Source organism: Eumetopias jubatus, unplaced genomic scaffold, assembly GCF_037043125.1.
Source record: "Eumetopias jubatus isolate StellerSeaLion01/CBP00866 unplaced genomic scaffold, mEumJub1_p1.0 scaffold_7, whole genome shotgun sequence".
Classification (NCBI taxonomy): domain Eukaryota; kingdom Metazoa; phylum Chordata; class Mammalia; order Carnivora; family Otariidae; genus Eumetopias; species Eumetopias jubatus.
Window position 1 is genome coordinate 98,253,439 of NW_028274813.1, and position 22,233 is coordinate 98,275,671.

The window sequence follows — 22,233 nt, forward strand, 5'->3', positions numbered from 1 at the left end:
GGCGAGTTGTGCGTCCTGCCTGGCGATCTGTGTTCTGTCTCTGACAACGGTGGCCATGCCCCAGAAAGGTGATGGCACTGATTCTTGGCATTAGGACACATCCCAAAATAAGGGGCCCCAATTCTTTAGTTTTTTGTAACATTTTTCAGATCCATGTATTACTGGAACCTTTTTGGTAAGAAAAAAATGATGAAAAACTATTTTTAATCATTTGTTCTCATTGGCAGTCTCAGGAACAAATTAAAACAATGTTCTGAACATCATATCCAAATAAATAGAAAGATTTCAAAGCAAGATTGTGCATAAAAAAGGTTGAAAGTGCTTTTCCAACAGGAAGATCAGTAGTACAGGAGAAAAGAGAAAATGGTGAACATCAGAGTGCCTTTGGACTTCATCGTTTCATGGAAAAGTACCTTGTTCTCAAATGCTAGTAACTGGAACATCCTATTGGTTAAAAATAAATAGCATAAGGTGTGAGGAAACCAACTAAGGAAAAAACAAAGCAACCAGAATGGCCTGTCAGCTAGAAACAGAATAAGGAGGTTATGCCAAAGGTGTCAGGTTCTTATGCCTGTCGTCCCCCCAGAGGCCAGGGTTCAAGCCCGGTGTTGACAACACCATGGTCAACGGAGGGCATCCAGAAAGGCCTGTTTGGATGAGCATTTGGTTGGAGTGTCCTTGCTGGTTAAAGTGTTCTGTTTTCTTGGAACTTTCCCCTCATCATCTTCATTTAAACAGCTGTAATTCTAACCTAATGTCCTCTTTTTACCCCATCTTTCTCTGGTAGAGGGAACAGTGAACCATGGAGCTGTATTTCGGTGAATATCAACATGTGCAGCAAGAATATGGCGTCCATCTGAGACTCGCAAGTGATGATAGCAAAAAATCAAGGAATTCCCAACACTCTAAGGCAGGCTCCTATGGTGTCAGTATCCGGGTGCAGGGAATTGATGGCCACCCCTACATAGTCCTGAATAACACGGAGCGGTGTCTGACAGGCACATCTTTTCCTGAAAATGGGCCACCGTTTCCATCTCCAATGATAAATAACCTGGCCCTGCATTCCAGCAATGGGTCTGTGCTGGAGGAGAGCAGCGCAGAAGAATTGCAGCTCCCAGAAAATCCTTATGCCCAGCCCAGCCCAGTAAGAAACCTGAAACAGTCCTCTCTCTTTGAGGGCAAGAATGGGGTTCTAGAATGCAAAGAGGGGCCAGTGAAACCATCCCACATGTTGAACTTTCAGAGGCATCCAGAGCTTTTGCAGCCCTATGACCCTGAAAAGAATGAATTGAACTTGCAAAATCATCAGCCTCCTGAGAGTAATTGGCTAAACACTTTAACAGAAGAAGGTTCCAACAATAAGAAGGCTTGGACTTGCTTCCCCAAACCTGGTAGTTCCCAGCCTACCAGCCCTCCTTTGGAAGATGTGGGCAAATCCAGCGTGACGGCCATTCGTTTGTGCAGCTCTGTGGTCATCGATGACCCCAAGAAGCAGACCTCAGTGTGCGTAAATGTTCAGAGCTGTGCCAAGGAGGGGCTTGTGGAGGAGGCCCTTTCCCCTAGTGGGAGGTCCCTGACGGCCCACAGCCCACACACCCATCCCGAAACCAAGAAAGCCAGGCCGGACGTGCTTCCCTTCCGGCGACAGGATTCAGCGGGACCTGTCCTGGATGGAGCTCGGTCCCGGAGGTCCTCTTCCTCATCGGCAACTCCCACTTCGGCCAACTCTTTGTACAGATTTTTACTTGATGATCAGGAATGTGCCATCCATGCTGACAATGTAAATCGTCATGAAAACAGGCGGTATATCCCCTTCTTGCCAGGAACTGGGCGGGATATTGATACAGGATCAATTCCTGGTGTGGATCAATTGATTGAAAAGTTTGACCAAAAACCTGGGCTCCAGAGGAGAGGAAGGTCTGGGAAGCGAAACAGAATCAACCCAGAAGACAGGAAGCGGTCCAGAAGCGTGGATAGCGCCTTTCCTTTTGGTCTCCAGGGGAATGCCGAGTACCTAAACGAATTTAGCCGGAACCTGGGCAAGTCCAGTGAACACCTCCTCCGCCCATCGCAGGTGTGCCCACAGAGGTCACCTGCTCAGGAGCACCGGCGGAGACAGAGCGTGGGCCGGGCCTTTGCCAAGCTGCAGGGGGCCCACCTCAGGCCTCCCCAGCAGAGCAAGGATGGGAAAGTTCCAGAAAACAAAGTTGGTCGGCAGAGTACAAACACGCATGCATCTTCCCTCCCAGCACAGAATAAAAAGGAGGAGGAAATCAAAACAGCCACTGCGACGCTGATGTTACAGAATCGGGCGCTAGCAACTTCGCCTGACTCCGGTGCCAAGAGGATTTCTGTGAAGACATTTACTTCTGGTACTCAGGTAATGCTCAGGTGGGCCTGAGGTAATGCTCAGGTAATGCTAGCTGTAGGAGGCTACAGGAATGCAGACCCTCCGTCTTGAATCACTAACTGCATATCTGATTTGTGTCAGTTTTCCCCTACTGCCAATTGTATGGTTTTCCAAGTTAACTCAGGTACAACTAGAATCCCATTGTGGTCCTGTCTGTCAAGTGACCTGTCAGACACTATATGCTTGATTTCTCTGTGTGTGTGTGACATCTGAAGGTGTGCAGAGTTTGTTGCCACACAGAGGTTCAGTGCTTAGGTTTGTGTAGATATACTGACTTTTCTCATGACATTGAGTGACTGGGTTAATATCTGGCCTGAGAAATTAGGTTAATTTTAATTTAGGTGGATCCTAAAGTGACGGAATTTACTTAAGTGGTATATTTAGTGTTTTGGTAGTACCAATAAAAAATAATGATAGTGGTAAAAATGATGATAAGGTTGGTAAGTGTCAGGCACTATTTGTTATAGATTCTAGGACTGCACCAACCCTATGAAGGTAGGTACTATTAATCTTCATTTACAGGTAAGAAAATTGAGGTGAGGCAAAGTTAAGTAACTTGCCCAAGGTTACAGAGCTACTAAGTGGTGGAGCCAGTTGTAATGAGGATCCTTACCTGAGGAATTGTTTTTGGAAAGTAGGAATGTGTTTGGAAGCTTCTGCATCAGGGTTTTGCCTTCTTCCTGGAAACTTCATCCTGTGGTCTAATAACAGGCTTTATGTTCCAGGCCACACCGGATCTGTTGAAAGGCCAGCAAGAGCTTACTCAACAAACCAATGAGGAGACGGCCAAGCAGATACTTTACAATTACCTCAAAGAGGGGTTAGTGATTTTCCTTAAAGGAGCAAAATCTTGTCCTTTCTGGGGGGGGCGGGCGGCTCTTAGTTTCCTTTTCTGAGACCTTGTGTTTTCCCCTCCCTTCCTGCCCTGTGCAAACTCTTTGAGGCTTAGGAGTCAATGGCTGAAGTTTGCATAACAGTATTTGAGTCATGGGTGGTGGGTGTGAAGAGCAGGGGGAAAATGAATATATATATATATATATATATATATATAATTTATTTATTTATTTATTTTTTTTAAAGATTTTATTTATTTATTTGAGAGAGAGAGAGAGAATGAGAGATAGAAAGCACGAGAGGGTAGAGGGTCAGAGGGTCAGAGGGAGAAGCAGACTCCCTGCTGAGTAGGAAGCCCGATGTGGGACTCGATCCCGGGACTCCAGAATCATGACCTGAGCCGAAGGCAGTCGCTTAACCAACTGAGCCACCCAGGTGCCCTATATAATTTATTTTTTTTGAGTAATCTCTGCATCCAATGTGGGGCTAGAACTCACGACCTCAAGATCAAGAGTCATGCTCTTACGACTGGGCCATCCACGGGCCCCTATTTTTCAAATGACTCCTTATTGTTTAAAAAGAAGTTCAAAGGTGGGAAGAATGTCTACTCTTCAGTTTTGACTTGAGTCTGCCACCTTGAGTTCTTCATGCATATAGTAGTTATCAATCGTCCCCTTATTAGCAGTTATAAATAAAACCACTTCTTCCCCTCCCTGGAGTTGACATTGGCCAGGAACCCCTGCTTCCATGATTTTTAAAGCATGTATGAGTCATTTAAAAGCACTGCTTTTCGCATACTTATCTTGGAGGTTGAGTTTGAGTAATCTGGTTTTCAGTCCTTGCTTAGATATTAGGTCAGGAATTCGCAGTTTCTGTTTCCATTGTCTCATCAGAAAGGATTAAAAAGGAAAAAAAGCTTTACAACCTGACGTGACTGCAAGTCACTTGGCAAGTACTCACTGGTATCAAAACACTTCCTATTTTTGCATCGTACCTTACACTTAAAGAGCTGACAAAATAGGTTCAGAATGTAAGAGAGGAGCCCTTTTTGGCGTGGGGGTGGGGGTGCGGAGTAACCAAGCAGATTCTTCTAGCTAAGAACTAGTTGTTGCTGTATTTTTTTGCTCATGCTGTATTGAGAGACTGGTGAAACAGACTTTAATAGAGGTGACTATTTGAGGAAACTTCTTTAAAATCTTTTTCCTAACTGCCAGGTATGTGTGATAGAAGGTGTGGTCGATGTTAGTAAAACTCTATCTGGGGGCACCTGGGTGGCTCATTTGGTTAAGCATCTGCCTTTGGCCTCAGGTCATGATCTCGGGGTCCTGGGATTGAGCCTTGTGTCGGGCTCCCTACTCAGTGGGGAGTCTGCTTCTCCCTTCCCTCTGTGCTCTCTCTCTCTCGCTCTCTCTCTCTCGCTTGCTTGTAAATAAATGAAATCTTTAAAAAACAAACACACAACAAACTTTACCTGTGAAAGTGTAGACGAAGAGCTGGGGTATTGACAATCTCCTCTTCGGCGATGTATTTTTTTAAACACGGGCTAAAAACCAGTTAAGAGTCACTGTAGATCATTCTTAGCATAAGATTTACAAGTGAAGTGTGGCTGTGGGTTGTGTGTGAGAGAGACACACACACAAGAAAGTCCTTGCTGGAATGAATGTAAAGTCAGTTGAGTCAAACAACAAATTACTGAATTTTCACTGTATGTTTTCTCCAGGCTTAGAATGTGGGTACATCTCTTTCACATGCTTGGAAATGGGACCCCTCGTCCCAAATTGAGTGTTAGCATAGAACAGTTTATTTGAAGAGAAGTACACCATCCATCTTGTTCTCACACTGGCTTTGCCTGCAGCCTTAATTAATTCATACCTCTTGCAGTTTATCTTCTTAAGCGGCTCTGTTGTTTGTATGTTGTGGCACCTAAAGTATCCTGGGGCCCCTGGGTGTACCCCTCACTGTTTTTTCTGCTGCCTCTTTTCCAGAAGCACCGATAATGATGATGCGACTAAACGGAAAGTCAACCTGGTCTTTGAGAAAATCCAGACTTTAAAGTCTCGAGCAGCAGGGAGCACACAAGGAAATAATCAAGTAAATTGGAGTTCTGTATTCTGCAGAGGGCATTTAACTTGGAATGTGGCAAACAAATTGCTCTTTCTTCAGCCTGTACATTCCTGTACATTTGGTTATTGCAGTAAGTGGGAAGTTACCTGAGTAGGGAGTAGGACCTAAGACGGAAGATCATGTTGTAAATATTATTGTGCACCTGCCTTTTTTTAGCAAGGTTTTTAAGAGATTTTATTTAAAAAAATATATAACATATAACACGATGAAACAAAAAGGTGGTGAGCTTTAGAAAGAGAAAATAAGGGCGCCTGGGTGGCTCAGTTGGTTAAGCGACTGCTTTTGGCTCAGGTCGTTGTCCTGGAGTCCCGGGATCGAGTCCCACATCGGGCTCCCTGCTCAGCAGGGAGTCTGCTTCTGCCTCTGACCCTCTCTCCTCTCGTGTTCTCTCTCTCATTCTCTCTCTCTCTCTCAGATAAATAAATAAAATCTGAAAAAAAAAAGAGAGAGAGAAAATAAGAATAGGAAGAATGAAATGGAATCATGGACGGAGAACCCTAACATATCCAAGGTATCGAAGGAAGCTCTAGAACTTCAGAAAATAAATAAGAGGATAAGAACAGGAGAATAAGGAATAGAGACTGGTGAAGCCAACCAGCATGGGTGGAAGAGAAAGGAAGAAGTGGAGTGGGGCCAAATTCTTTTAAAAAAACTGCCTGTTTCGTTTATTGTACTGAATTCCAGTTGGGATGTGGAGATTTTTTTGGTTGTTAAAGGAGTCATCTCATGTTTGATGAACATCTGCTACATGCCAGACACACCTTGTGCCCTGACAGGAAGCAACATTTGAGAGGGACGACTAAAAGCTTGTTCCTCAATCCTGCACCACCTTGAATTGGCACCCACTTCTACCTTGTGTGTCTTCTCTTTCCCTCCCGGGGAATTCTGCGTGGAAAGGAAAGAGTATACCAGAGACAGTTCACAGGAAGTTTGCCTATAGCTTCGTTGTAACTTTGGAAACATAGGTATACAGGATGTTCTTAGGCATCCGCTTCCTCTTTTCTCTACTGTTCAGCACTCAGCTAACCCATGACTGCTGCTGTGGCATCCAGTAGAACGATTAAACACACACACACACACACACACACACACACACTATTCCCATGGGGGAATCTTTAAATTATACACCTTGCTTCTAGGCAGGCTTAAGGGGCTCTACATAGTTCTTAAAATTGGTGTAGGAGTTTTGTGCTAAAACTCTTAAATCCAAATTATCACTGTGACTCTTGCTTTTCACTCACCTGCATATTTTTAGGGTGAACACATCCTTTGGCCTTGATGTTAAGATTGTCATTGTGGGTCACAGACTATGGGTATCCAGACCAAACTAGGGAAGTTAGGTTAAGCCCTCTGGAATCTGGGACACTAACAGTGTCTCAAAAGAGTAAAGAAGTCTCTGGGAGAAGAAGGGAAGATAGAGTGTTCTAGGTAGAGGGACCAGCGTGAACAAATACAAAGAGGTACGTGTTCGCTATGTTTAGGGGACTGGAGGTGATTTAGTGTAGCCGGAGCAGAGAGCCAGGGTGTGGAGAGGAAGTGCCAGATGGAAAGGACCTTGGAAATCACAGAAGTTTCCATTTTCGGCTGATGGTGATGGGCCATCACCGATGGGCTTTGAACAGGAATGAATAGTGTGGTGTTTGTAGAAATTCATTCACCATGACTGCTTAATTGCCCAGACTTTTCTACTCCTGTTCTCTCCCTGTTATTTTCTGAATCTGATTATCTGTGGGCAAAGGCTTTGGAGTTTTATCTTTTTGGTGTGAGTTGAGTGATTTCCTGTGAGAGAAGGAAAGACCATACTGGAAATAGCAGAGTAGGTAGAGTTTTCGTTTGGGCGAGAACAATGTACAATTTCCCTCATTCGGTTGAATTTAGATTTCCATAATGGATTATTCTCATTTTGCCTAAGAAAATAGGAAATCCTGTGTTTTGTTGATGGTTGGGTTCGGTTAACTTCACAGGAGTAGGTGAGGAAGTACCTCATTCCAAGTTCATCACACACAACTCACACCTGGATTCAGGCGCGTGAGAGCCAAGACATGGCTTTTTCTAGCTTTGATTCCTGCTTTTATCCCTTTTCCTCCCCCTTTGTGGTGTTCTAACCACTTTGCTGTAGGATTTTAGCCAAATCCTTTTGAGAGCATCATCCTGTTATTATATCCATGGAAGAAAAAAGATGAGATCATTAATATTCATACTCTGATCAGAGTCTGTTTTCTAATAGACTCTCTAATCAGACCCCTCTTTGTTATATCTCCCTTCATTACGGAAATGTAGCATCTAAAAGAAGAAAGCCAATTCAGCCAACTACATTTATTTACTACTTGTACACAGGCATATGCAGAGAGTGAGAAAATCTCAGGTTCTAGAACAATGATTCCCAGTGCAATGGAAGTTCTGTAATAGATGGATTGTACGAAGGGCCTTGGGAACACAGAAACATGGGCTTTGGTTGTAACCTTAGGCAGTGGAGGGATCTTCAACAAATACTTATTGTTTATCTTTTTACATTGTTTTATTGGGGTATGACTTATATACAGTAAATCGCACAACTCTTAACTGTCTAGTTCATTGAAGTTTTAGTATAGGTGTGTGTCCATGCACACACCACCCTGATCAAGATACAGAGCACTCCGATCACCCCCAGAAGCTTTCTTTGTGCCCCTTTCTCTAGAGGGGTTTACATTTGAATTGGGTCTTAAGATTTTGATGTTACTGCTCGCATTACATTTTGGGAGAAAGAAAATAAAGCATCTCGAACATGTACATTAGGGTATCTCTGCAATTAATTACAGGCTTCTAATTCTTCGCCTGAAGTCAGAAACCTGTTGGAACAGAAAAACAAGTTGACCACAGAAGTGGCTGAACTTCAGAGAAAGCTTCAACTAGAAGTCAAGGTATCTGGTTTTTCCTTTTATGTTATTTTTTAAATTTCTGTCTTGCAAAGAATATTTTAAGCAAATCTGGGTGCTCAAGTGAAGCGAAAGCCAGTTTTTTTTCCCCCCAAAAGAAACATTCCTCTCATCACTGAGTAAATTCCTGTATATTTGGCTCCTGCTGTCCAAAGAACTTTTTTTTTAATTTTTAATTTTTTTTAAAGTAATCGAAGCCCATAGACACCGTTTGCTTTGACAGAGTAAAACGCTGTTGGATTCAGGCAGGCCAGTAGGAAACTAAATGCATATCAAATATCCAAACTGAGTAATAGAAATAGCAGACTGAGGTTTAGCTGTCTTTGTATTTTTCTTAGAAGTATTACAACTCATTCAGTATTTAATGTTCTTTCTAGTTGCAAACTCCCAAGTCCTAGTCATACAGGTTGATTAAGTTGTTTAATAAATGAGTGCAAAGACATGGAGTCCATTAGAGTTTTGAGGTAGTCTTCTGTGGGATTGCATTAACGTTCAGTGGAGGTACTTGAAAATCACATGTATTCATCTTAGAATCAGCAGAACATGAAAGAAGAGAGAGAGAGAATGAGAACAAGCTTGGAAGAGCTCCAGGGCCGGCACGACAGTAAAGTGGAAGAGAATTCCGTGCTGCAGCAGCGCCTGGAAGAGAGTGAAGGGGAGCTCCGGAAGAACCTGGAGGAGTGAGTTCTGGGCCAAGAGCCTTAGTTCCTGCGTCCGATGTAGCCAGAATCTTTTTGTCTGTTTAATACTACCCAGCCTTCCGAATATTTAGAGGGGCTGCTGACCCTTCCTTTTCTCCCTCTTTCCTTGTAAAATTGAGAAGCTGGTGACACATGCAGACTGGTAAGCAGAAAGGTTCATAATTTCAAAATTCGTTGTGTACCTTGAAGGATGCCTTGTAAAGTTTTAGGCCCGAGAGTAGCTCCTGGAGCTGATATGCGAGAAGCAGGGAATACTGAGTGGTGATATCTATAGACAGAGATTTCAAGGAGCCTGGACCCAGCCTCCCAAACGCACATGTCCTATGACTTCTGTAATCTCCCAATTTGTGAATTTTATCCTGAATGCTGCTGACCAGTGCTTATGCCTCTGTTGAGTCTGCAGAGAGGGAAAGTCAAAGCCAAGATGGCCCTGCCATTGCATTATATTAAAATCTGTGAAAAAGGGATCTAAAGCCAAAGTCTGCAAACGTGCAGTGCTCTGAAGCTCTGCGGCCGTGGTGGAGGTCTTAAGTGAAGGTCTAAGCAGGAGTGAAATCCAGAAGGAAATTCAAGAAAAATATAATAAAATCATTTGATTGCCTTTGCAATTTTGATGATGTAGTTTTTGCTTTAAAAACATTCCTAGAGGTTAGTTTTAGAAAAATTGGTGGGAAAAAACCCAAAATTTAGGGTGTAGTAAAGACTTTACAAAATCAAAAGGTAAAATCGTGAGTTTGATTTAGAGCAGAGGTTGGCAAACTTTTTCTGTCAGGTAGTAAATACTTTATGGTTTATGGGCCATATGGTCTTTGTTGGACCCCTTAAGTTCTGCCATTGTATTGTGCAAATGACCATGTGTAATACATAAATGAATGAGCATAGCTCTATTCCGATAAAACTTTATTTATAAAAATTGGCCGTGGGCCAGATAGGCCAAGTAGGCCGTAATTTGCTGACTCTTCTGGGGCTGGGGGCGGGGTGGGGGTCGGGAGTGGGGTGGCTTTAGTGAAGGCATTATCAAAGAGGTTCTGCTTTTTTGGGTCAGTTTCTTATCAACTAAATTCTAGTACCCTACGGTCTCCTTTTGGGGAGAAACTGTCACTGCATAACTTTCCCCATTACATTGGTTTGAGTTCTCACTTGCCTTCTTGTTGGACAAATTAGACTGTAGACATGAGTGCCTACCAGTGCCTTTTCTGGTTTGTGATTCCTTGTTCAGTATAGAACGGAGAATGGGAGGCTCCTTGGGGCTGCAGAGGACTCTGCTTGACCCTCTGAAGGTTTGAAATCCGACTGGATGAAACAGTGCAAGGCTTAGCACAGTCTCTCTGATGGGTTTCCTCCCCTGCTAGACTGTTCCAGGTAAAGATGGAACGGGAGCAGCACCAGACCGAGATCAGGGATCTCCAGGACCAGCTCTCAGAAATGCATGATGAATTGGACAGCGCCAAACGAGCTGAGGACAGGGAAAAGGGAGCTCTGATTGAGGTAAGGGGGGGAGGGCGCGGGATCTTCCTGGAGAGGATGGGAGGGGTGGGGGCGGCGGGGTCTGGATACTGCGAGCCATGTTCCACGGTGCCTATGGCTAGATTCCATAAAAGCATCATCTGTAATAGTTTTAAAACTTTGTCTTAGGAAGAATTTCAACCATACAGAAAAGTAGAAAAAAGTAATTCATTAACTCCCATAGAGCCCCAACCCAAATCCAATGGTTGTCAACATTTTGTCATACCCCATTTCTTTATGTCCATTCATTTATCCTATTATTTTTTTCATCTGTCCATGTATTCATCTTTGCTGAACCATTTCAAAATAAATTACAGATAATACCACACTTCACCCCTAAATTCTTTGGCATGCATCTTTAAAAAATTAGGGAATTTTGTTATAAGCACAATACTATTATTATACCTAAAACAATGAATAATTCCTATAATATAACAATAATTATAATACCTGGTCCTTATTCAGAATTTGTAGTTGTCCCTCAAGTATATTTTACAGTTGTTTCCTCCACCCCCAAGCCAGGATCCAGTCAAGAATTCCATATTGCCTTCATTGTTCTCTTTCTCTGCCACCAATTTCTTATTCCCTGCTCTCTTTCTTCCATCCCGTTGATTTTCCAAAGAGACCAGACCAATGGCCCACATTCTGGATTTGTCTGATTCTTTCCTCATGGTGTCCATTAACTTGTGCCATTATCTCCTGCATTTCCGGTAAATGTGAAGTTAGATCTAAACACTAATAGTTTCAGGTTAAACTTTAGGTAAAAACACTTTGTAAGTAATGCTAGTAATGGGAAAGCATTTTAAAGATGCTCATGCCCATACAGCACTTATCACAGTTTTTTTTTAAGGCCCCCACAAGAGTGTAAGCTCCAGGAGGCAGGGTTGGTGATGGTTGGCTTAGTGTTTTCTCCTCATGAGCTGTTCCAGTGCCTGGGACATAGAGCACTTGGCAAATATTTGGTGGATGGTTGGATGGATTCATTATGAATAAATGAATGAGTGAATGAATGAATGAACGCTTTTGCTATGTACACAGGCTGTGTCCATCTGGCTTCTGCCCATATCGGTATATTCCCTATTGACTATTTAGTTCTTATCAGTCCACTAATCAGTGAATGAAGTTGACTCTTTCCTCTGCTTAGCATTTGTTAATTATTGTGTGGTTTCCTAAAGATAGTCATTATGTCTTCCCTGAATTAGACTGCCATCCTGTTAAGGTGGTAGATACATACATAGGCTGTGAACGTCTACATTTTTTTTTTGGTCAGAGATGGGTAAAGTTGAAGATCAGAAATAGAACTTGTATCTCTGTGTCCATTTAGATGTTTTGATATTGGCTCTAATTATCATAACCTGTATTTTTGGCATAGTTTTGAAGCTTATTACCTTATAAGCTTCGGTTTGTACCGGTGTGTACTTGATACACAATTTAGAACAATGCAAAAAAATAAAAAGAAGAAACGATTAAAAAAATAAAATAGTAAAGGTACTTTGTCAGCATTTACTTCTCATTTTCTATAGCTTTCCCCCTAACGGCCTGGATCTTTGTTCTGGTCTTAGAGTTCAAGTTTCTGGCTACCTCCAAGTCTCAGCCGTCAAGTGTTTTCTCACTTCCTTCCTTGTTTCGTTTTGGAGTAATTCCCTGGAGGGATTTTAGGTCTTGCTCTTTAGAACTTAGAGTCTCTTCCCTGTGACTTGGTGGTAGCAAAGAGCAGAGCGCTGGTGGCTACCCAGTTATAGGTGTTATCACAAATTCATTTACCATATGGGCAGAGGGGAATTGTTTCTCTTCTCCCACATGAGCGTCTATCTCTCTGTCTCCACTTAGACCTTTTCTCCTGAGAAAGCCTTGGACCTGTTCCACAGCACCTCTTTTTATCCAATGACCTTTATCTTAAAAACCAGCACATTCATGGTATTATATTGCTTCTCGTGGTTCCGCCTTCTTCTTGGGGCTGAGATACAAAGACAAGGTACATTAGAATGGGGCTTTGAAAATGGTGTATTTGTTGCTGAAATATTAAAACATCATAAAATGGGGGAGTCTGGGTGGCTCAGTCGGTGAAGTCCAACTCTTGATTTCAGCTCAGGTCATGATCTCAGGGTTGTGAGATGGAGCTCTGCATCAGGCTCTGTGCTGAGCATGGAGCCTGCTTAGGATTCTCCCTCTCCCTCTGCCCCTCTTCCCTTGCTCACGTGCTCTCTTTCTCTCTCTCAAAAAAAAAAAATTTTTTTTTTTAATTATAAAATGAAATTTTAAAATGGAGGGGTGGTAGAAACATTTTCCTAACATCTTAATGACTATTTTTATTTCTACATTTTCTATTTTTATATCTACATTTATTTCTTCACTGCCTCCCTATCCATTGTTAGCTTTCATCTACCCTTCTGTAATTTAGGGACAATTATAGTGTCCCTACAACTTTGATACCTGCCTTTAAAAATTCATTTGTCAAGGGGCATCTGGGTGCTATAGTCGGTTGAGCATCTGACTCTTGGTTTTGGCTCAGGTCGTGATCTTGGGGTCATAGGTCGAGCCCTGCTTCAGGCTCCGCACTCATTGTGGAGTCTTTTTAGGATTCTCTCTCCCTCTCCCTCTGCCCCTTCCTTGCACATGAGTGCTCTCACTCTTTCAAATAAATAAATAAATCTTTTAAAAAGTTCATTTGTCAGAAACGCTTTTCCTTATTATAATCTATAGTCTTCGTATTTCATTTTTTAGGGAGATAAACCATAATAAATTTCATCATCCTATATTGTTTCTCTCTCTCTTTTTTTCAATTACATAAAAATGTGTTGAATGTTTTTCACATGTATCCTTTTACTTCTTGAGAAAAATTTCCTAAGGATAAGTTCCCAGAAATGATGTCACTGAACAGTTTATGACTTCCAATAAAAATGTAGCTTCACAAACAAATTTAAATAGAAGACTTTGCCATATCCTGTGATACTTGTGTGGACACTTTATTGATTTGAAAAAGGGAAGGTGTTATCTTTGCTGTTGGGAAGTCTTTTAAGTTGCTGGATTTTCTCACTAACAGAAACCTCTAATTGTTAATTGTCCTTTCAGCTGAAATGCTGTTTCCTTATAGGTTCATTTTAGCGCATTTGAGCTTGCTCTATTTTATATCTGTCCATTTCTTCTACTAGCCAGTTAGTTCAAGAACATGTCGGCTTTGCTTCTTCCCCCATTTCATGCCTCACACAGTGCCAAGCAACAGAGCAAATGAATAAATAAATTTCAGTATTTAAATTATTTTAGAACTGTCACCATTTAAGAAAAGGGAATAATTCTGAATTGAGCCACATGCTTCTTTGCCTTTTTAAGCACAATGCACCGAGCATATATTATTGAATAAAATTTAATTAATTAAAATAGTCTGACTTATTTATAGTGGTAACTAGGATAAAGATATGAGCCTCAGTTTTGGTGATGTGTTTTCAGGCTGGTAATGAGAGACACAGAAAAGGAAACAGAGCACATCTGCTCTTAAAATAGCCGATATTGCTGGCTTTCTGATTATTTGCCTCTTTCCTGTAACAGGAGGAATATCATCTACTGCTGTCTTTCTGCAAGATGAGTTAGGGCACAGTTAGTTTCCCTTTGTCAGATTGGGTTTCTCTGGAGGTTCATCCTCACTGTTTCAATCAGGTTCCTTTGACTTGTCAGCAATAGTTAAAACATGATCTATGGTTTCTATAGCACTAATAAAATAGACCCTATCTCCTTGTCACATTCAATTTATTCTTCATATCTTAATAAAAAGTGGCCTGGGGGAATCTGATAACAGATTATAGTTATGGCCAAGTTTTCCATGGCATTTGGCTTAGAACAGGCTCTTAAACACAACGAGTATTAAGCACTCCTGCTTTTGAGTGTTTGAAAAAAGGTTGAAGGCTTTTTATTTTGGGAGGCTTGCCAAATGCACAAGATTTTTCATGAAATCTCTTTTAATTTTTTACATTTTGTTAAGTAACATTGGACACTAACACAAAATCAGTAAAGTAACAGTAAGAGAGAATAAAGTTAAAAAAAAGAAGAAAGGAGAGAGAGAGAGGAAAAAAAAGAGTAAAAAATACCATTCTCTTAGGATAAACCATATAATTGACCAAAAATAAGATGACTTTGTAATATGTTAAACAGTTGATGGTTCTGAACTTTTTTTTTTTTTAAATTCAAGTTACAAAAATGATTACAAAATAAGTTTTCAACCACTTCTTTGTTGGTAAATGCATTCCTATCCATTCTGGGGGTAATGGGTGAACATGAGACCTTGCTCTAAGTGCCATGACAGTGGAGTTTCTAATTACCAACCATCGTCTTTGATGGGAGCCTGCAGTGCTGATGGATGGGCCTCACTACTGCAGAGACTGGTAATGGCTTATCCCTGGCATTTGCCAAGATGCAAGTACTTAAAATATTCTGGTATTGAAATTGTATTGATCTGAGGATAAACTGTGCTCAGAAACGAAGTCTCTAATCGTAAAATACTGGTAGGATATGACTGCATATTTTACAAATTTTAATTAAAAAATAACTAAAAAATAATGTTTTTCATCAGCTGTGATATGCTTTCTAGGCCATTCTTCTGGGGGAAAAATTACATAATTCCCTATCAGCTACAGTTTTGGCATAAAACCTTTTATGTGTCCTTTCAGTGAGTGTGGGCTCTAGATAGAGACCCTATGACTTCTGGGAAACATGTACACAGAAGAGATCAGCATTTTTCTCAGTTTGGTATGGAATACCTGTGAATAGGTGGTGTGTGAAATGGGGCTTTCTATGGGCCAGTGAGTTGCTGGCCTGGATATTCTGGTGTGTGGGTCTCAGTGCACCTGCTATCAGGACAGCCACTCGCTGCTGCTAAGAACAGCCAGGTTCCAGAGTGTGCTTTCTTTTTCTTTCAGCTTTCCTTCTTTCCTTTCAGGTTCTGGGCTTGTCTCTTTTCTTTAAGGAGGTGGACATCCTCCTTATAGGCACTTCCAGCCAAACACAGTGTTCTGTTGCGTTTGCATCGAAGAGACTGAGCACGGTGTAATCGTTTGCCCCTAAGCTCCTCTTGAGTGTGTAGGCTTGTCGTCAGGCCTGCAATGGCTGTGTGATAAAGAGAAGGGGCAGTCGTATTCAGTCTGTGTCCCAGTCTTCCACCTATAAGCTGTGTCATCCTAGGCACGTTAGTGTCTCAGAGCTCCAGTTTTTTGTTTTTTTTTTTCATTTAGGAATGAGAATACTATTAATCTCCTTGAATATTCATCTCCTAGGATTTTTGGAAATGCTTAGCACAGTTCTTTTTACATACTGCGTACCAAGCACAGTGAAATTTGTAGTGCCTTCCTGCCCACATACACACAGACGTACTCACTAGATTTTTATCTCCTGGAGGCTTCTGTGTCTGCAGCTAGCCTGGATGCATAGAGGTTTTGAAAGTGCTGATTCTGATTGGCCAAGGCCTCCCTCTGTTTTCTCTGACTGGTGTCTCCAGAGAGGCATGCTCATCTCCGATGGATATTTACTTAGGTTTTGAAATTTATATATTTCCTCTGCTTTCTTTGGCTTGAGATGATTGGCAGTAAGGCTACTGAGGTGATGAAGTCAAGTTTTTGAAATCTCTCCTGCCTTTTGGTCTCTCCCCTGGACAACCTCCAAGTGCTGCTGAGCGATACGGCGTGGTACAATCTGATGGGATCTGTACAACACGGGCCACAACAGCATGTCCGTGTCAAAGGGACCATGAAAACCTAGGTTCTTGACATGCATTGGTGGCACTACACAAAAGGCGACACAAAGCACAGATATATCCTGGAAAAGATAAGTGTGGGAAGAGAAACTGCCTTATCATCACAACAACTGAGAAACAAATGTGTGAGAGTAAGAGCAGGGAACGGGGGTTGGAATCACAGAGACTCCCACAAACAGGCTGGCGGAAGGCCCAGGAAGACCTGCAGGGATAGCCGGTAGCAACAGTGATGGGCACGTCTCTGGTCCTCCCGAAGGAGGGACTGGCAGCCTCGGCACCAGGATGTCCCCCTTTTGACGAATCTCAGGATGGGCTCTATTTTCCTAAGATTCGCTCGTGTGTTCTGCGCTTGGTGCTTCGGAAGACCCCGAATTGCCATAGTTAGCTGGATGAATCTCTTGGCATTTCATCTGAACTTATCAGTGCCTGCTAGTGAGATTCTGGAAGGTGTGAAGTCTTGGTGCCTGCAGTGCAGCCCTACCCTGGGACTGCAGAGATTCCCCTGGTTTCAACGGATGTGCAGGTCCTAGAGAAAAGGAAAGAGATTCCATTGCCAGTTATATTTTCATCCCCTCATGAGTGACATACTTCTTGAATGGAAAGTAGTTTCTCATCTCTGAGGCCTTGGCTTCCCAGGTGGCAGTCATTCCTCTGATTCCCCAGGAGCTCCAAGAGCACAGCATGTGTATTTACTCAGAAGCCACCAGTGAAAAAGAGAGACTAGTTTAGAATTCTGTTATCTGCAGACTTCTGCTGTACTGCACATGTTAATTCATTTATGTTCAGAACAGACACATTCCCAATAATGTTGATCCATGCACCAAAAATGTGATCACATCGGTATCCTTCTTTCGAGGGGCTGACAGTCTGGCAGGGGAGAAAAGAAAATAGTCTGATGGACTGCAGGTAAAAGAATCACGTGCTCTGAGATGTATAGCTAAAGTGAGATGGGTATCAGGAGGGGTATTCAAGGGAGACTTCTTGGAGAAGGTCCTGCTGTATCTGTGTCTTCAGAGATTTTCTGAGAGGCAGAGAAAGAGGCGGGACTGAGAGGGAAGAAGGGCACTTGAGACAGGATGCATGTGGATAATGTCATAGGGGCCCCAGGTGAGCGACTGGATGCAGGGAGCAGTTGGGTGGCAGGAGAGCCTAAACCAGGGAGGTGAGGGAAGGGATCTAAGATGTTACAGAACTTTTGGAGGAGGAGAAGGAGGAAAGGAAGGAACATGATGCATTCACCAAAAAATATAAACCTACTGAATCTGAGGTGCCTGTGGGACATCCAGATGGTTGTGTCTGGCAGGTCACTGGAAGTGCAGGTCTGAACCCAGATAGGAGTTGGAGGTAAAGGTTTGGGAGTTACTTGCTTAGAATTAATAGATGGCGGGAAAAAATAGATGAGCTTGCCAAAAAAGAATAAAGAATGCAACTTTGCATTCTTGGGGATCATCTTAGCTTTTGGGAAGAGGGAGAGAAAAGCCAGAAAAGACTGTCTAGAAAAAGCAGCCTGAGGGAAGAAAACAGGCATGTACCGTCTCTGAACTGCAAGGCCAAAGAGAATTTCAAGGAGATGGGCGGGGAGGATCAAAGAAGGGTCCAGAAAAATTGAGGACTGGGAAGAAGCCTGGATGTGGTAATTAAGAGGTCACTATGACCTTGGAGGGCACAGTCTTAGTGCAATAGGATCCAAAGCCATATAGCAAGAGATTAAGGAGTGAATAGGTGGTTAAGAAGCACAGCCAACAGAAATTACACTTTCAGGAAGTTTCGTGGAGAAGCTTGTTTCTGTTTTGTTTTATTTTGTTGCCTTTGAGCCAGTGGATTCTTATGCCCTGAGGAAAAGGACATAGCTCCAAGGAAACGGAAGAGAAGAAAATGACAGAAGAAAGATCACTGATGGAGGAAAGGCTTGGAGCAGTCTGGCGAGGGGCAGCTGTATGTGTGTGAGGCAGCCGCGGGTGGGAGAAGGCTGGGCATGCGGAGGAGAGCCGGGGCGGAGAGGAAGCTGAGGCAGCCATGTCCGAGTCCCGCCAGCATGAAGTGAAGGCGTCCGGGCTTGACGAGAGAGCTCAGTCGGTCTGGGACAAAGATGGCGAAGTAAAAGGAATGCTGAGCTTTTGGCAGGACACACTTGGGTTTAGGGAATGCGATTTGTAGTGGAACTTGCTGCCCCGGTTTTGTGCCTTTCCTCAGGAACTCCTGGCAGTTAACGAGGAGAAGATGGGAGTGTTGTGCCTGCTCAGAGGGGCGAGCGGGACCCGAGGAGAAGGGGCGGAGTCAGCCAGTCCGGGGACCCTGGGTTACGGGTTTGTCCACGCGCCGCTGGGGTCCCAGGGGTGGTGTGACGTAAGTGAGGCCAGCCCGTCGGCATGTCCCGCAGTGAAGCAACAGCACGCAAAAGCCCGTTCATTGCAAGAGCGACAGACCTTTCATTGCACAGGAAGGAAAGGAGGTGGAAAAGGCAGACATGCCTCTTCAAAGCAATGAAAATGAAATCAGTTTCCCTTTTTCTTCCCTCAAATTAAATCAAACTCAGAAAAGCTGAGACGGACAAATCAAGGGGAATGATGGCGTCCAAGGAATGAAAAGAGAGATGGGGGGATGGTCTAAACTGGTGGGGGGTGTGGGGAGGAGAGAGTCGGAGGACAGCTCGGGAGTATGGCCGTTGGCCCCAACCGGGCGGCTGGGCGAAGGTGATTAATCCTCACCTCCCCTTTCATGATTCCTCTCTCTAGGAACTCTTACAGGCAAAACAGGATCTTCAAGATCTGCTCATTACCAAAGAGGAGCAGGAAGACCTCTTGAGGAAGCGAGAGCGTGAACTCACCGCCCTGAAGGGAGCCCTGAAGGAAGAGGTCTCCAGCCATGACCTGGAGATGGACAAGCTGAAGGAGCAGTATGACGCCGAGCTGCAGGCCCTGAGGGAGAGTGTAGAAGAAGCAACCAAGGTGAGTCACCGCGCCAGGTCTGACCAGACTCTAGGGCCCATCGGCCTGGGGTGCGAGAGTCCGGCTTGGGGACAGACGAGGGAGTGAGACCACCGCGCCCTCACCCGTGCCAGTCATTTTTCATTACAGAGTGAAGCTCCATTTCATCAGATCATGGAAATAGAGCTTGTTCACAAATAATGAGCTTGGCAGTGCCACTGTGGACCCTTTTGAGTCAGTAAATTTAAAACATTGTTAAGGACACGGGCACGCTTTCATTCAAGGTGAGATTTGGAGGCCCATGAGTGAGCCTCTTGCAGAGCAGAGAGCTGGGTCCCTCCAGGTGTGCCTAAAGGTCGGAGGCCAAGGGCATCGTGTAGCTTTGCTAACCGGGCAGGGTGGCCGACCAGACCCAGATTTCTGGAATCCTTCACCCCTGCCCCTGCCTTAGCCTGTTCCTTTTGACTCGTGACGCCTTCTGTTGAACAGTTCAGGTCCTTTTCTCAGCAGAGTTCCACGAGGGTTAATTGGCTGAATTGTCCAAACCCTTGCCAGATAATTTTTCTCTTAATTGAATTCTTGGCTCCTATAAATAGATTGGAAAATTATGTTGAGGTCTTTTGGTGCAGGCCTCATCTTGGCCATTGGAGAAGAGAAAAACAGTGTTTTGAAGGGGAAAATGCTCTGCAATATCATGCCATCTTTAGGGAATGAGAGGAATTACAGAGCATAAAGTTTTTAGCGTCTCTGCAATGCACAGGTTAAAGATAATGAGGAAAGAACTCTTGATATTGTTGTTTTATTCTGGGATGATTACAGAGACAGCTCAGAGCAAGTAGGCCCCCTCTCTCCCCTAAGCTGCATAGTGATTCACTGATTTTCAATTATGGCATGGTAATTGCAAATGACAAGAAGTGAAAGATGGTTTTGTTTGTTATAACAATAAAAAGTCTGGGAAATAGTCTGTTTGGGGTTGTTATAACTGAGACAATTTTTAAAGCTCTTCTCATTGATTTGCCTTAGTGGTTTTTTTTTGTTTTGTTTTGGTTTTTTTTTTTTTGAGATTTGGTTTCGTTTGAGGGAGAAAATGGAAACCGATTTCATTTTCTTTGCTTTGAGAGGACGTGTCTGTTTTTTCCATCTTATTTTCTTTCTGTGCAGTGCTCCAGGCTTTTCTGTGCTGTTGTTTCATGGAGGATGTGCCAGGAGGCTAGTGAGAAAGATGATTCTCCTTTGAATCCACCACATGTTCCTCACCTTCAGACCTTGCATCAGAACTTGAGTTAATGTGGTTGTTTCAATGAAGGGTATTTGAAGATGGTGTCTTGGGCATGTTTGTAGTGATTTAAACGTAAGGACAGTTAAGAAGCTTCTAGTCCGCTGACAAACACTGTGAGCAGGGAATGGAAACATGGTAGGTGAGTGGAACTGAGATAATCTGTAGAGACTTAGTCTGTTGCATTTTGACCCTTTCAGAGGTCAGTATTATATGTTAATTTACAGCATTTTCATTATGCCAGTTCAAGAGAGATAACTTCCTTGACCCGTGCCGGTCTGTGAAAGAAATAACAGGTGAGTTTGCCAAGATATCTATCATGGGCAGAGAACGTAGGGTTTCTGAGCACCTAGAAACTAACACAAAGGGGCTCGCCTTAGCATCCAAAGGGGTACATGCCAGCAAGCTTCTTTGCCCCAGGTCATATTCTATAGTGCTGTCAGCATCTTTCCCTGAAAGGACAAATCTGATCATGTCAGCTTCTGCTTAAAGGCTCTCTTGGCTCCCCATTGCTCCAGACATAAATTCAAAATTGTTAGCATGGTAGGTCCTTTCTCTGCCTAACCCTGTCTCCAGAAAACTCCATATTCTTTTAGTCCTTTCACCTCTGTGCACATGTGGACTGACTTCCTTCCACTTTTCTGCCTGACCACCCTCTTCTCAGCCCTCAAGACCGTCCCCAAATGTCCTCTCCCCTGTGATGATGACAGGGTACCTCCACTCCCCTCAGTGGATCCTTCCATAGGGTTTCTGTTGCTCCCTGGTTATTCCTCTACTGTAGTTTGTATCATACCATGTTGTAATTCATCATGTCTACCAACTTCATTAGACTCTGAGCTTCTTAAGTACAGGGGCCATTTTTATCTCTCCCCCCCGCCTTTTTTTTCCCCTAGAGTGGGAGTGACAAACCCAAGTACCTCAGGGCCTAGACAAGGGACATCAATGAGTGGACCTCTGGGTGTGTTGTTGGGGTGACAGTAGGGCATGGTGGAGACTGTGGCAAACTAGAAAGTGTGCCCTTTGCTGTAGGGTCAGTTGCTTCTCTGTTGCAGTTGAAAGTTGTCAGTGAAGGAATCCTGGGCCCATGTTGCAATCTCTCAAATTTTTTTTTTTTTTTTTTTTTTTAAGAAGCCAGATATCTCGGGGTGCCTGGGTGGCTCAGATGGTTGAGTGTCTGCCTTCGGCTCAGGTCACAATCCCAGCGTCCTGGGATTGAGCCCCGTGTCGGGTTCCCTGCTTGGCGGGGGGCCTGCTTCTCCCTCTCCTTCTAACCTTCCCCCTGCTGTGCTCTCTCGCCCTCTCTGTCAAATAAATAAATAAAATCTTTAAAAAAAAAAAAAGCCAGATATCTGGATGTTGATGTGAGATCTCCTGGCTTTTAAATTAGCAAGAAAAGAATGATAGAGACCAAACTCAACCTATCTGTACATTGACAGCGTGTGATCTTCGTCTCTTGAGTTTAACACAGTGTCTGGCACGCAGTTATGTCTATGTGATGTCTGATGAATGAAAGTAAGTGGAGGACAAATTCCCCTCTTAACTAGGTTTTCAGTCCCTGTGGCGTGGTTCCTGTTGGATTTTCTCCGATGGTGACGTGGGAGGTCTTTTAAGAAACCCTGCTATGACTCTGAATTTCTGTACCTTGCTTTTATGTTTCCCTGCAGTTTTTTCAAGAGCATCATGATTGTGTCTTTGCACCTGTTAGCTTTTGCTTCTGAAGGTGGTTGCCGAACAAATGTGACAGAATCTTATCTAATGGAAAAAATTATGTCAGTCTAGTGGACAGATGCTGCCTTTTTG

The 22,233-nt window shown here is 43.4% G+C and overlaps 1 protein-coding gene across 2 annotated transcripts in view; it reads left to right on the top strand.

Annotated features, from left to right (window-relative positions):
- The first annotated feature begins 802 nt into the window (after nucleotides 1-802).
- CGNL1 (cingulin like 1) overlaps nucleotides 803-22,233 on the top strand; it is a 95,275-nt gene continuing 73,844 nt past the window's right edge. The window contains exons 1-7 of one of the 2 annotated variants that reach the window (XM_028100325.2): nucleotides 803-2,380; nucleotides 3,136-3,230; nucleotides 5,230-5,335; nucleotides 8,167-8,268; nucleotides 8,815-8,963; nucleotides 10,337-10,472; nucleotides 18,966-19,178. In XM_028100325.2, the coding sequence (XP_027956126.2) occupies nucleotides 803-2,380; nucleotides 3,136-3,230; nucleotides 5,230-5,335; nucleotides 8,167-8,268; nucleotides 8,815-8,963; nucleotides 10,337-10,472; nucleotides 18,966-19,178 (2,379 nt within the window). Of the gene's footprint in view, nucleotides 2,381-3,121; nucleotides 3,231-5,229; nucleotides 5,336-8,166; nucleotides 8,269-8,814; nucleotides 8,964-10,336; nucleotides 10,473-18,965; nucleotides 19,179-22,233 lie in introns of both variants that reach the window. The other variant, XM_028100326.2, reaches the window with a different exon arrangement.